The 14592-nt window shown below is 34.0% G+C and overlaps 1 protein-coding gene across 4 annotated transcripts in view; it reads left to right on the top strand.

The window, feature by feature from the left end:
• The window catches only part of LOC127871452 (E3 ubiquitin-protein ligase CHFR-like), a 51824-nt gene extending 38193 nt beyond the window's left edge, over window positions 1-13631 (top strand). For 3 of the 4 annotated variants that reach the window (XM_052414397.1, XM_052414394.1, XM_052414396.1), the window contains exons 19-20: window positions 309-384; window positions 13271-13631. In XM_052414397.1, coding sequence (XP_052270357.1) covers window positions 309-384; window positions 13271-13310 — 116 coding nt within the window. In that variant the 3' untranslated portion in view covers window positions 13311-13631. The remainder of the gene's footprint in view (window positions 1-308; window positions 385-13270) is intronic. The other variant, XM_052414395.1, reaches the window with a different exon arrangement.
• The last annotated feature ends 961 nt before the right edge of the window (window positions 13632-14592 follow it).

Genomic DNA, 14592 nt, shown 5'->3' with positions numbered 1-14592 from the left:
TGTAAAATGGGCAAGATTTCTTTAAGGAATAGCTGTACAAACAAACATAAATCCATCAAGCCTATTTCTTATTCAACATATATTATTATTATTAACATAAATGTAGAATGGTTCAATGCTATAACCCTTTCAGTGCGGGAACCGAATTTTGAAGGCACAAAACGTGGCGTCTCATCAGGATCCAAACTGTTTGCTATTCTGATAGTATTCTTTGAAAAAAATTGACGAAAATGCTTATTTTACAAATTCAGCAGACGACATTTTAGCAGAAGACAAATTTCCCAGCATTCATTGGGATAATGTTTCAGACTCTGCCAAGAATCGTGAGGATTGCTACTGGGGTTACAAGTGTAGGACACAGAGAAACAAGCCTCAACATGCCAAGTATGACAGTCTTGCTTTAAGTCTTGTAGTTTTTCATCTGACAGTAAGAAATAGTGAATTTTCACTATATAAAATTGCAATTGATTGTTTAATAATCAGAGGTTGAAGAAGTATTGCTTGAGAATCGGTGGCAATGGCAGCTGTAGCAGAAAAGCAACAATAGTAGCAGTTGTTGCTGTTCTTCAAGTAGCAACAATTGTTGCACAAATAAAGCAGTAGCAGTTGTGGTTGTAGTTCCAGTAGCAGCAGCAAAGGCATCAACAGTTGAGGTTGTGGTTGTTGTGCCAGTAGAAGCAGTAGAAGAAACAAACGAAACAACAGTTGTAGTTGTAGTTCCAGTTGAAGCAGCAAAGTAAACAACAGTTGTAGTTGTATTTTCAGAATAGTTGTAGTTTCAGAAGAGGCTTTTGCAGGAATTGCATTGTATCAGTAGAGTAGGAGTAGATCTGAGTGTAAACAGCATTAGCAGCCATTGAGTTAAGGTCAATAGCTTAAGTAATAATATGTACTAGTATGTCCTTTCTATGAAGACCATCTGAAGCAATTTTCGAAGGAGCATTTGTAGCAGTTGTAACAGTACCAGCTATTGAAGCAGTGATTGTGCGGGACAAGTTTACAAATTAAGATCTTTGTTTCCGCTAAAATTAGTTTTTGAAATGTACATAAGATGGAATTAATTAACAAAACTTGATATTTACATAACAACAACAAAGAACTAAGAATTCCATTAATATATCCTTTGACATATTATACCATACTATTAACAACGGTGATACATTGTATAGTTAACTTAACAAAACTGTTGCAGTCAGTTTATTATATGTAACTACGTTATTCTTGCTTGTGGTTTATTAACATCGATTTTTTTTACATTGTTATCAGTTGACACACATAAGCTCAACAATCTCCGGGTGTGCTTGTGTGTGCGCCTAAATGAAATTCAGTTGTAGTAATATTTAGATTAGTTCGAAAAAAAATCCAAACATGGCTGCCAGGGTGGGTGGTTCATTTTTCCTTTTATGGATATAATTAAACCTTGTTAACACTCTAGAAGTCACATTGTAAGTCCAATTTTCATGAAACATGGTCAGAATATACATGTGTTCAAATAATATTATGGATGAGTTTTAAAATGGTTCGTTTGGATTGAAAAACATGGCCGCAAGGGGGCGTGGCCGTTTTCCTTATATGACTACATGTATAGTAGAACCTTGTTAACACTCTAGAAGTCAGATTTATTGTCCAATCTTTATGAAACTTGGTCAGGACATTTTTGTAATGATAACTCAAGTTTGAAACCATTTATGGTTTGCCGAAAAACATAGCTGCCAGGGGGCAGGGCATTTTTCCTTATATTGTTGAAACTCTAGAAGTAACATTTTGAGTTCAATCTAAATGAAACTAAGTTAGAACACTTGTTTTAATGACCCCTTGGTATAGTGTGAATATTTTTCTTGTTTGATTAAAGGGAACCACAAACGAAGTAAAAGAAAAGTTCTAAAATACCGTATTTTTTTACAATTATTAGTTTATATTGATTAAAATATCACGACTGGTATATTACATTTCTTGAAAAAAGTTGTTAAGTTTTCATATTTTCATATATCAGTCGGGGATCTTGCCCGATCGGGAAAGTTGGGGAATCCCCTTTTTACTTGTCCGATCGGGAAATATTGATTGAAAAATTGCCCGATCAGGCAAGAAAACAACCATTTTCATATACCTTGGCAAAACGTGTCCGGGCATCACACAACTCATCCAAGGAACAACTTAAATGACTGAATCCAATCTTAAAACAATTATCTTAAATTTGACCGTAGCGATTTTTTTTAAATGTCGTTGTTCGTCAGATATTCAATCCCAAAGTTGAGCAACTTTAAGCATCTATCAACATTTTCCGCACTTGCCCGTTTTGAACACAAACTTGCCAGAAGGAGCAAGTCGTCGAGGTTACATTATTCAGGGACCTATACAAACACGATATCGATTGCGAGGGATTTCGCTTATTTAACGCGTTACGTTTTTTCGGATTCAAATTATATTATGTTAAATAAACAAGTACCTATTCGTTTAATTGTTGCGTTGTTGATCTCAAAATCAATCATTAATTAGTCTTATTATTACGCAGTATGTCAAATGGGCACCCAATTATCGGACTCTTTGATGAATATTAATTGCCGGTTGTTTCGCCAGGGTTAAATTGCCGTTGTTTATCGCACGTATGTGCATGTAAAAAAGACCGGTCTTTTAATAGAATTAAAATGTTACCATGTTTTGTTTAAAATAGCAACAGTATCAAGACATGTTAAGTGCAAACAACTCAAAATGTATAATTGTTCTTTTAACCTCCGACGCAGCAAATTTTCGAATGTCATTTTAATATTTATTGGGACTCCCTTAAGTCATAGTGAACGTTGGAATTCATGGAATTTACTGAAAATGTCTTCTAAACATAAAAATTTCCTTTCATGGGATGACGACATAGATTTAGATTTGGTATAAGGTTATTATACTGATGATGAGGCAAACAATAAATCGCAAGCAAGCACGAAAGAGCTGTGCTATATTTGTCCTGTTTGTGGTGCGGAGTATAAAAGTGTATCAGGATTTCGAGGTCATGTCATAAAAAAACATTAAACAGAATTTACGAGGTAATAAATATTGGATGCATTTTTTTAGTTCTGCATTTTGCGTACAAACCAAACAAAATTCAAGAAAGGTTTTCGTGTTTTAGTAGTTCTATATATATATATATATATATATATATATATATATATATATATATATATATACTCATGTTTTATTCGTTTTATTATCATATATATCTCGAACAATCAATATATAAAACAACATTAATAAATCAAATCCTCGCACATGCAAGTAAGATATCCAAAACAGTGGACACATGATACGGTGTAATAATGATGAGACAATTGAATCAGGCATTTACAGTTACTACTAAATAGTGTGTACAAAGGAGTTTAGTGTTTTATTCCTTTAATTATTTTCAAAGAAATGAATATAAAACGTGTTGTAGAATGGTTTTAACAAAATTATGGACAAAGATTTAAATGCAGTTAATAGAACATAAAAGTTTATTCTGACTTAAGCATGTTAAGCTAATCGTCATTTACATTACATTTACAATAACAGCATGCTTTTGAAGTAAATACAAATCATGCATCACTTCGAAAAAGTTCCTTTTACAATATAAGGAATAAACATGTTTTCGTGAGAATGTTAATATTGTTAATACATAGTGACCTGTCTGTACCAAAGTTCATAAGTGAAAAATATAATTATTAAATGACTTTTTTAAAACAAGAATTACATACATTAATATAAAATTAGGACACATATAAGAAAAAAATATGATCCCTGCATATAACTGCATAAAGTATATACTTGCATTGTTTTTTCATTCGTAAATTTTTTTTAGAAATATAGAATTGAGTAATACTGACAATGTAAAAGCTGTATGATATACCTCTACCTATGCTACACTTAATTGTAGTTAAGTATAAGTAAAATCCCTGTGTTGACAACCTATACTAAAGCAAAACTATAGTTTATGTATAGCGATATGGTTCCTTAGAGTATATAAAGTACATGGTTCCTTAGAGTATATAAAGTACAATCATTTTATTTAGAGAGAAATCTATAAGTAAAATTAATAACTCCATCTATATAAACTAGTTAATTTCATTTATCTATATCCCTACATCGACTATCTATGCGGAAAAAAAATAATTGAAAATTCCACCTCAGGATTTCCTATGCAGACATCAAATTTTAACAGTCTTTCCTATAACACCAGAACATAAGCAACGCGATTGATATGTTGTGGCAGTCCAGTCCATATTTGGTGAGATCTCGGAATGCATTTCCGATGCACATAGACAGAGCACGTAAAATCACTCTTAATTTCAACCGATAACTTGATTGCTGTCAGACTGTCATTTGCGTACAACTGTAACATTTGAATTGATTGCTCTAATTCCTTTACAACGAACTGAGATGAAAAATTTTGCAGTTTAAGTTCCACAGCAAAGTCTGAGAAGGTTGTCGTCTCCACCTCCATTTCTAGAAGCCCTGAACTACATTCCATCACATCAGCTTCAGGCTTATCATTGTTTGTCTCCTGGAAGGAGTCAAGCTCATATGTGGAGTCTTCATCAATAGCATAACTATGATCACTTGTGAACTGCACATTTTCACTTTCTGACTGGGTAGAAGAATCTGTTGTAGCTTTAATGTTCACCAGGGGTTCACTGGCAACATGGTTTTCTTCCTTTGGCTGTTCAGATGTTATGTAGTGGTACTTGCGTTTCACCGTAAGGGATCCTCTTTTGCGTTTTCTAGGCATTCTAAAAGCATAAAACAAAACATATTCTAAAAATCAGTTAATAAAATGTTTACACAGTCACCATCATTTATTGAAAACATGGCTTGCCACCATAGGAAGACTAATAGACTATGCCACCTTTTTCCACATTTTTCGAAACGTTAACGCAAAACCTAAACGCAAAGTGTGACGGAATTTCAGACGACCAGACAGATGGACATAAAAATGTACTTAGTTGTATCAACATATTAATAAAATTAATTGAAATATTTATGTAAGAATTCCGATTTTTTGCATTAATTGAATAACAATTATCTACACATTTCAGAAATTCTTAATAGAAGCATTAACAATGTGGAAACAAACTCTTGAAAATATCTCAGAATAAATGTTTTCTCCAATGATAAAGAAATATGACCTTTGCAATTTTTCTATTTTTTTTCTAGAATAATAGTTTTTAAATTTATATTTAAAAAAAAATGGCCAAACATTCTGTGAATGAGAACGATTATATGTCTCGTGTTTTGAGAAAACTTGGCATAATGCATGTGCGTAAAGTGTCGTCCCAGATTAGCCTGTGCAGTCCGCACAGGCTAATAAGGACGACACTTTCCACTTTTATGACATTTTTTGTTGAAATGAAATCTCTTCTTAGCAAATATCATTGAAAATTCCACCTCAGGATTTCCTATGCAGACATCAATTTTTTTTTTCAAAAAATGCATTTAAAATATGCACCATACATTTCATTGAAATGTAACATTGGTACAAACACAAACAATAATAGAGCTTGTATTGATCAATCCCTAAGAAAAAGCGGAGACAAATGTTAATCTCAATTGTTTTTTTTAAATAATTGATTAAGGACTAATATTGTATCATCATTGAGCTTATACAAATCAAGAACTTTGCAAATAATGCAAATTAAATGTACACCACACAATGCACTGAAGTGTACAATTTGCTAATCCTTAGCATGCTGGGAAATTTGTCGTCTGCTAAAGTGTTGTCTGCTGAATTTCTAAAATTAGCATTTTCTTAGATTTTTTTCACAGAATACTTTCAGAATAGCAAACAGTTTGAATCCTGATGAGACGCCACGTTCTGTGGCGTCTCATCTGGGTCCAAACAGTTTGCAAAGGCCTTTAAAGTTTGATTCCAGCGCTGAAAGGGTTACGATACCAACATGAATAATATAGGGCTAGTATTTACAGAGCCTTGGCCCTTACTCAAAAAGCAATGACATATGTATACAAAACTGAAAGCGGTCTAACAATTAAAAAATGACTAAAGTTATACATGTGTATTGTCCTTTAGCTTATACAAAGTTATGAGTTAGTAAATAATGCAAATTAAATGTGAAACACACAATGCATTGAAGTGTCACATATCTAAAGATACCAACATGATTATCATAGGTCAATTATTGACCGAGCCTTTTGAAAAGAGCATTGACATACACATTCAAAACCGAGACTGGTTAAAAAAAAAAATGACTAAAATTGTATAATCTCTGAGCTAATACAAAATTATGCCTTTGCAATTCATGTAAATAAAATGTGCACCACACAGTTTATTGAAGTGTAACATTTGCAAAAATACCAACATGATCAAAATAGTGCTACTATTGATGGAGTCTATTGAAAAAAGCCTCAACATATGTTGATAACACGTTTAACTAAAAAAATTGAAAAATAACTGAAATTATATCATCTTGGGGCTAATACAAAATTATGCCTTTGCAAATAATACAAATAAAATTAGCATCACACAATGCGTTGAAATGTAATGTTTGTAAAGATACCCATAAGATTAATATAGGGCTAGTATTGACTGAGCCTTTCGAAAAGAGCCACGACATATGTTGATCAAACTGATAGTGATTACAAAATAAAAAAAATGACTAAAATGGTATTATCTTTGAGCTAACACAAAATTATGCCTTTGCAAATAATGCAAATTAAATTTGCACCACACAATGCATTGAAATGCAACGTTTGTAAAGACACCAACATGATATATATAGGGCTAGTATTGACTGAGCCTTTCAAAAAAGAGCCACGACATATGTTGATGAAACTGATAGTGGTAAAAAAATAAAAAAATGACTAAAATTGTATTGCTTTTGTGCTAATTCAAAATCATGAATTTGCAAATAATACAAATAAAATTAGCATCACTCAATACGTTGAAATGTATGTTTGTAAAGATACCAATAAGATTAATATAGGGCTAGTATTGACTGAGCCTTTCAAAAAGAGCCACGACATATGTTGATCAAACTGATAGTGATTACAAAATAAAAAATGACTAAAGTTGTATAATCTTTGAGCTAATACAAAATTATGCCTCTGCAAATAATACAAATAAAATTAGCATCACTCAATGCGTTGAAATGTAATGTTTGTAAAGATACCCATAAGATTAATATAGGGCTAGTATTGACTGAGCCTTTCAAAAATAGCCACGGCATATGTTGATGAAACTGAAAGTGGTAAAATATAAAAAAATGACTAAAATTGTATTGCCTTTGTGCTCATTCAAAATCATGAATTTGTAAATAATACAAATAAAATTAGCATCACTCAATGCGTTAAAATGTAATGTTTGTAAAGATACCCATAAGATTAATATAGGGCTAGTATTGACTGAGCCTTTCAAAAAGAGCCACGACATATGTTGATGAAACTGATAGTGGTAAAAATTAAAAAATGACTTAAATTGTATTGCCTTTGTGCTCATTTAAAATCATGAATTTGCTAACAATACAAATAAAATTAGCATCACACAATGCGTTGAAATGTAACGTTTGTAAGAATACAAAAAACAATAGTATAGAGCTTTATTTGACCAAGCCTTTTGAAAAAAGCCACGACACACGTTTCTCGGATTATGGAAGTGTAAACAATGATACGCATGATTTGGTGAAAATACCCACCGTTGTTTTATAAGTAAATACAAAGCATAGTCGAAAACAAATGAAACAATAAGATGTATCAAACTCAACAAACCTTTGCAATGAATACTTCTGTGTTGGCAACACTTGGTTAATTTGTACTCTTATTATTTCTCGATTGCTTTGTCACGGTCTCGCTTTGTCAAAATGGCGGCTGTTAAAATTTGCCTCGAAGCGCGAAGTCTCGTTGGGTCGCAAGTCTCGTTCCCTTTTGCGTAACAACGCGATAGCTTGTTCTTCGGTTCAGTGAGTGTCTCATCCCTTTGTTTGTATAGGTCCCTGCATTATTTAATCACTTGCCCGTTTTGAATTTGAATTTCCTGTTGTTATTGTTCCTTATTAAAACAGATGATAACAATTCAGAGGCTTTGGGAAATGAATATTGTGCAAAACACAATAAAGTATATAGTTAATTTAATATAATCGTTGTTTTATCGTTTAAACAATACCACAATTTATCGATATACAATGAACAATAACGACGATATGGCTTTCAATTTAACGCTTCTCTGATGTACAGTGTTTTTTTTCAATCACAGTTGACTTTCTCAGTCGCAATTAAGTTGTTATGCATGCAAATTTATACTTGAAGGTGCAAAATATTTGACGTGAACTTAACTGCATCGATTTATGAACAGTAAAAACATGTAATTTTAAAAACAAATAATTTAACTTCACCAATAGAATTCATTTTAACATACATTATCTTGTGAGTTTTGTGAAAAACTAAACTGTAACCACTTAATATACACTTAATTGACATAGCATTCATATCATACCCTACATGAAATTTCCGTATTTAATCTACCGCTTTCACAACTTTGTTGTTAAATAACATTATACCTGGACAATAGCACACGGCAGAGCCAGGGCCGCACGTCTATAATCGGCCCGCTGCTGACATAACGTCTCGAGGGCCATTTTGCGGCTAGAGCCGATTATAGACCTCCGGCCCAGCTCTGCCGTGTGTTATCGTTTATATTACATATCATACCAATGTGTTCCTTCTCTAAAAAATATTACAGAACAAGCTTTCCGTACTTTTATTTTCATTCAACTGATTAATGGCAATTAATGACGCAGCTTATGTGACTTTAATTCTGTGACGAAAAACACTAGTTTAAGCTAGACTCTCTGAATTTTAATTCGGACGTGGAGGGTTTTTATTTTAACAGATAAATAAATTTTTTATATCATATCGAAGAAATCAAAAACGTATTTCTGATTTTGTGTTTGTCAAGCATATTTGGAAGCTTCGATAGGTGTACAATTAATAAAATCGCTCTTACAATTGATTGAATTTTGAAAGTCGTGTTTTGTAACAGCGGTTATCATTTGGCACAATGGTTTAAATAAATGTGATTTCAAATCAAAAAGATAAAATGATGGAATTACAGAAAACATAATAGCACATCATTGTTATTTTATGATTATACGATTCGGATTGAAGTTGTCATCGAGGACTATCGAAGACCATCACCCTGACGAAAACACGCCATCAACACGGCGCCCACAAGGACTGTCCCGGACATTCACGTTAGAGCTACGGACCTACACGGCAGAAACCCGGTCAAACATGGACCAACACGGCATCTACACGGCAATCAGGATACTGTATTCAACCTGAGCTTTTTGCAGTAAAAACTGGCATCTCATCAGCATCAGCTTGTCTTCAGTCGGCATCTCATCGCACAGGTTGCGGCGTCGATAGCACAGGGGACAAGCGTACAACTGCCGTCACGATCCTTGAAAGACAGGGATCTAAAGTTGTACCGTACTGTAAAGGACGCACACGGACAACCAATGCATAAATACGGTTGTCCCCGGACCCTCTACGACAGCTACACGGATCATCTGGATTGCTGCTATCTTCCCGGATCGTCACGAATCAACACGGCGGTTTTGAACTTCCCAAAACTGACATGTTGGCCTCCCAGAGTGCCAATGACATTTCCCGGACGTCTAAAGACCTACACGGATCAACACGGAGTTACACGGCGGCTTGTTCTTTACATTACGGCGGCTTCACGATTTACATGCCAGATAATTCCCGATATGATCCGAGTTGATACGGCATCTGTATGGGATTTGGGCTTAATAAAATGTGGGCCATTTGGCTTTTACATTTCCTCTTTGGAAATGGTGACCTTATTTTCGGAGAAACATGACCTAAATTCGATTCGGCTAAGGTATTGTCAATTGAATCTTTCTGACCAAGTTGCACCAAGATTAAGTCATATAGATTGCTTCAGAGTTGATACAAGTTTTAAAAGAGTTAACCCGAGGGGCATTGTTTCAAGACACTTAGTTGGCTATGCTTTTTTATGAAATGGTGAGTTTAATTTTCAGTCAAACCTGACTCTAATTCGAGCTTGGCGTAAATATTGTTACGATAAGGATTCTCAATAAGTTGAATAAAAATTTGATAAATGCGGCTTCTAACAGACGTTGAAAAACCAATTACCACATGTATTTGTTGGACAGGTTATAAAGCCAAGATAGATAGATGTTTATCATAGTAAATGCTAAATTTAACAATATTCGTGTAATTCTGCAATAAATCATACGGCTAGGTGTAATCAAGACCATACAGTTCTGAGTTATAACACATGCTTAATACGAAAACCCTTAATAAAAAAAACCCACGTGCGTTGCTTATAAAGGTTCGCGGAAGGAAATTGTCTATTGACGCACGTTATGCGAACTTAGGTCTTATGTCATACGAGTCAAGTCTCGCTTTAGACCGGCCTGCACACCCATGCAGTCTAGTCTCTGTCTGCGAATGAGAGAACGAACTATTGTGTGACTTTATAGGGAACAGCGTACCTCCTGACAAGACTGCGAGGTTCTGCAAGCTAGGCTGGAGGTACGCATAAGCGCCATTATCGCATGACGCAGTTTAAGTATGGTTGGCAGCACAAACATGAATCATTGTTAGACCTCGGAGCTTGCTGAGCTTGTGCTCATCTTGAGTTCAACTTCTCACCATGTTCTGGAAATTTACATTGAAACATTGTAGATGGCGATCAGCTTACCATACAGGCAAATAACGATGGAATTAGCTATTGTGAAAGAAAGGAACTGCCTTTTTGACGACGCGCGTACACATTCAACACATCAAACATCCATCTCGCATTTTAAGTCAAAGTTTCACATAATCTAATTATCTTTGCATTATCATTTGATTCTGTTGTAGTGGTTTGTCGGACATTGTTATTTAATTCGATAATAAATGTATCTTCAATCATCGCGGGCATGGTTTATTAATTTATCTCTATATAATGGCATATTTCTAATTAAATTAATAAAAACTGGTACTTATCATGCATTTGTTGAAAACACATTGAGAATCTATGATTGACAATCCACAATAATATATCGCCGAATATCTTCATTTAATATCTTTCTAGTCAAAAGAAACTTCAAGTTAACTAAGTAATCGCGATTACGTTTATATAACGAATTCTGTTACTGACCTTAATATCTTGCGGGCTGGAACAAAGCATATTGTGAAGTAACTATTCCACTGCTTGAACGACGGCTTGTTTAAAGCTTTATGCCTTTACATGTTTAACGGTCAATATCGAAAACAATTTTTAATATTTTTGTTAAAGCGTATATCAGGTTATTGAAAAACAATATATGATCTAAAATATACATGATGTGTACATAATGCAATATCGTAGTAATTACTAAATCTATCTCTTATCAGACTTGCTCTTTCTGGCAAGTTTGTGTTCAAAACAGGCAAGTGCGGAAAATGTTGATAAATGCTAAAAGTTGCTCAACTTTGGGCTTGAATATCTGACGAACGACATCTAAAAAAAATGGCTGCAGTCAAATTTAAGATAATTGTTTTAAGATTGGATTCAGTTATTTAAGTTGTTCCTTGGATGAGTTGAGTGATGCCCGGACACGTTTTGCCAAGGTATATGAAAAATGGTTGTTTTCTTGCCTGATCGGGCAATTTTTCAATCAATATTTCCCGATCGGGCAAGTAAAAAGGGAATTCCCCAACTTTCCTAATCTGGCAAGATCCCCGACTGTATATTCGGTAATAAAATGTTACTGGGTACAGGTACCATGTAACTACCAGTTAACTATAAATAACGCAAGTAGATTAGTCATCATCGTCACGTGGTAAACCCAGGAATGCAAATTGTGCATGCGTAGTGAATTGTATATGTATTTTTTATATATAAAATTATCAATCTACTTGCGTTTTTCTGTGTGTATATGGTTATGTCACCTATTTTCGCAATGTACTTTTGATTTCACATTTGGAAATTTTATTACTGAGTATAGTGAAAATATAAACTTTTTTCAAGTAATGTAATATACCAGTCATGGTATTTTAATCAATATAAACTAATAATTGTAAAAAACACTGTTTTTTACAGCTCTTTTTTTTCGTCGTTTGTGGTTGACGGTCCCATTAAAAACATGGCCGCAGCAGGGGGAAGGGGGGGGGGGCAGGGCATTTTTCCTTATATTGCTAGCGTAAAAACTTGTTGATGCTTTATTAACCACATTAATGAGCCAATCTTCATGCAACTTGGTTAGAACATTGTTACCGATGAAATTTTGTCTATGATTGAAACTGGGTCATATGAGCAAAAAATCAAGGTACCTAGGTAAAAAAAAATTTAATACTCTAATCACTTTTTTCGTTTGGTCCAATTTTCATGAATCATCTCGCACTTTTTTTGCCTCCGGTAGGGTGGCATATAGCAGTTGATCTGTCCGTCAGTCCGTCTGTCTTTCAGTCTGTGCGTCTGTCCGAAAACTTTTAACATTGCCCATAACTTTTGCAATATTGAAGATAGCAACTTGATAGTTGGCATGCATGTGTATCTCATGGAGCTGCACACTTTGAGTGGTGAAAGGTCAAGGTCATCCTTCAAGGTCAAAGATATGTCTTCAAAGCGGCGCAGTAGGGGGCATTGTGTTTCTAACAAACACATCTCTTGTTCAGAATAGTCTAGTTTCTTTGGGTCCCAGGTGAGCTCCTAAGGACCCATGGCCCTCTTGCTCATTTGGAAGTTTCTAGCCAGTTTTGTTTCTTTATACATGAATGCTATAAATGTCCATCAACCAATTCACCCAATTGTAACATTTTTGTGATCTAAAACAAAATACATTGATATTGTACAAGGTCTGTCATTTTCATCATTGGTTTTTGTTTTTAATACTGAATGATTAAGAACAACATTATTAGACACTCATCTTGTTTGCTATATATAATGGCAATTTATATGTTGTTAAATTACGGAAAACTTACTAAGGTTACTTTTAAAGGTCAGGTCAATAAACTTTAAAATCAAAAACAAGTAAAATTTAAAGTCATAAGTCCAACTGGACAAGTTGATTTAGAAGTTATTGTTGAGCCCTGCAGAAATAGTGTCAGTAACTTGAGTAATACTATGTCCCCCCATTTAGAATCAATAGTATCAGCAGTAATAGTAGAAGTAGCATATTCGGTCGTTGCATCAGTAGCAAAGGGATGCTTATTAATACCAGAAATACTTTCAATATCATTTTTTATTACGCTAAAGCCATAGAAGTGAATGTTATTATACTTTTAGGAACTTCAACCACATTTGTGACCAAGTACGACAGTACTGAGCAGATGACTGCCAGTGACCATAGAGCTTCACTGATGGACGTCAAGATAAAGATCCCTTTAAGGGACCTTTGAGCTCCAGTAAAGGACAACAATAAAAAGATGTGTGGTGTTATATTGACTTATTTTAAATGTGACTTATTTATTGTGATAGTTTCCATGGATCAACACAAATATTTTGAGTTAATTATTTATTTTGAAACATATTTCACATTTTAAATATATGATTAATGACAACAATTAAGATGTTATGTATAGTTTGGATGAATTAAAATGTTCATAGTTCGCAATTGATTAATGACAATAAATGCATTTGAGAAGTCGTAACGAAGTTATAGTGTGTAGTAAATTAGCGATTTTGACCCATATATTTGACCTTGAAGGATGAACTTGACCTTTCACCACTCAAAATGTGCAGTTCCACGAGATACACATGCATGCCAAATATCAAGCTTCTATGTTCAATATTGCAAACAATATGGTAAATGTTAACGTTTAGTGATTTCGACCCATATATTTGACCTTTGACCTTGAAGGATGACCTTGACATTTCATTACTCAAAATGTGAAGCTCCATGAGATACACACGATTCCAAATATAAAGTTGCTATCTTCAATATTGCAAAAGTTATGGCAAATGTTAAAGGTTGACGCACGGAATGACTGCATCGGACCTCATCAATAAACTGTATGCCAAAATGATATGCAAGCTGATAACTTTCTTTTAAAAGGTGTCTATATGACATCATGTCAAATGTCTTATATGTGAGTACCCAGTCTGTTACACAATCATCACATGGCCATTTCAGAAGGCATCAATCAACACTATTGTACTGTAACAATGCAAGCACAGGTATAATTGAATTTGACAGAGTATAGGATAGGTAAATGACAGGTCCAATAAGATTGATAACTAACAATTCTGCTTCTTTTACTATGTGATTTTCTGCAAAAAATAAAGATATAAATAAAGTAATGGCGATAATTAATTTAATTTTGCAGTATAATAAGATATTTGACTTGTTAATGTTATTGAATCAATTACTGGTATCGCCATCATCATCAATGTGAACCAACATCCTCTAGAGTGTTAGTAAGGTTTTAATATACCAAATTAAGCAAAACTGCCGCAATCCCCCGCGACTAGTTATTTTCAACGGACCGTAACAATGTCGAACTCAACCGAGCTATCATTAGAACAAATGTTCTGATTAAGTTTTATGACGTTTGTACTTTAAATGTGCGTTATAGAGTTGCATCACGCTTTTTCTTTAATTTAAGCGT

Source organism: Dreissena polymorpha, chromosome 3 (genome assembly GCF_020536995.1).
Source record: "Dreissena polymorpha isolate Duluth1 chromosome 3, UMN_Dpol_1.0, whole genome shotgun sequence".
Lineage (NCBI taxonomy): Eukaryota > Metazoa > Mollusca > Bivalvia > Myida > Dreissenidae > Dreissena > Dreissena polymorpha.
The sequence above is the reverse complement of the archived record's forward strand: the minus strand, read 5'-3'. Positions and strand labels throughout refer to the sequence as shown.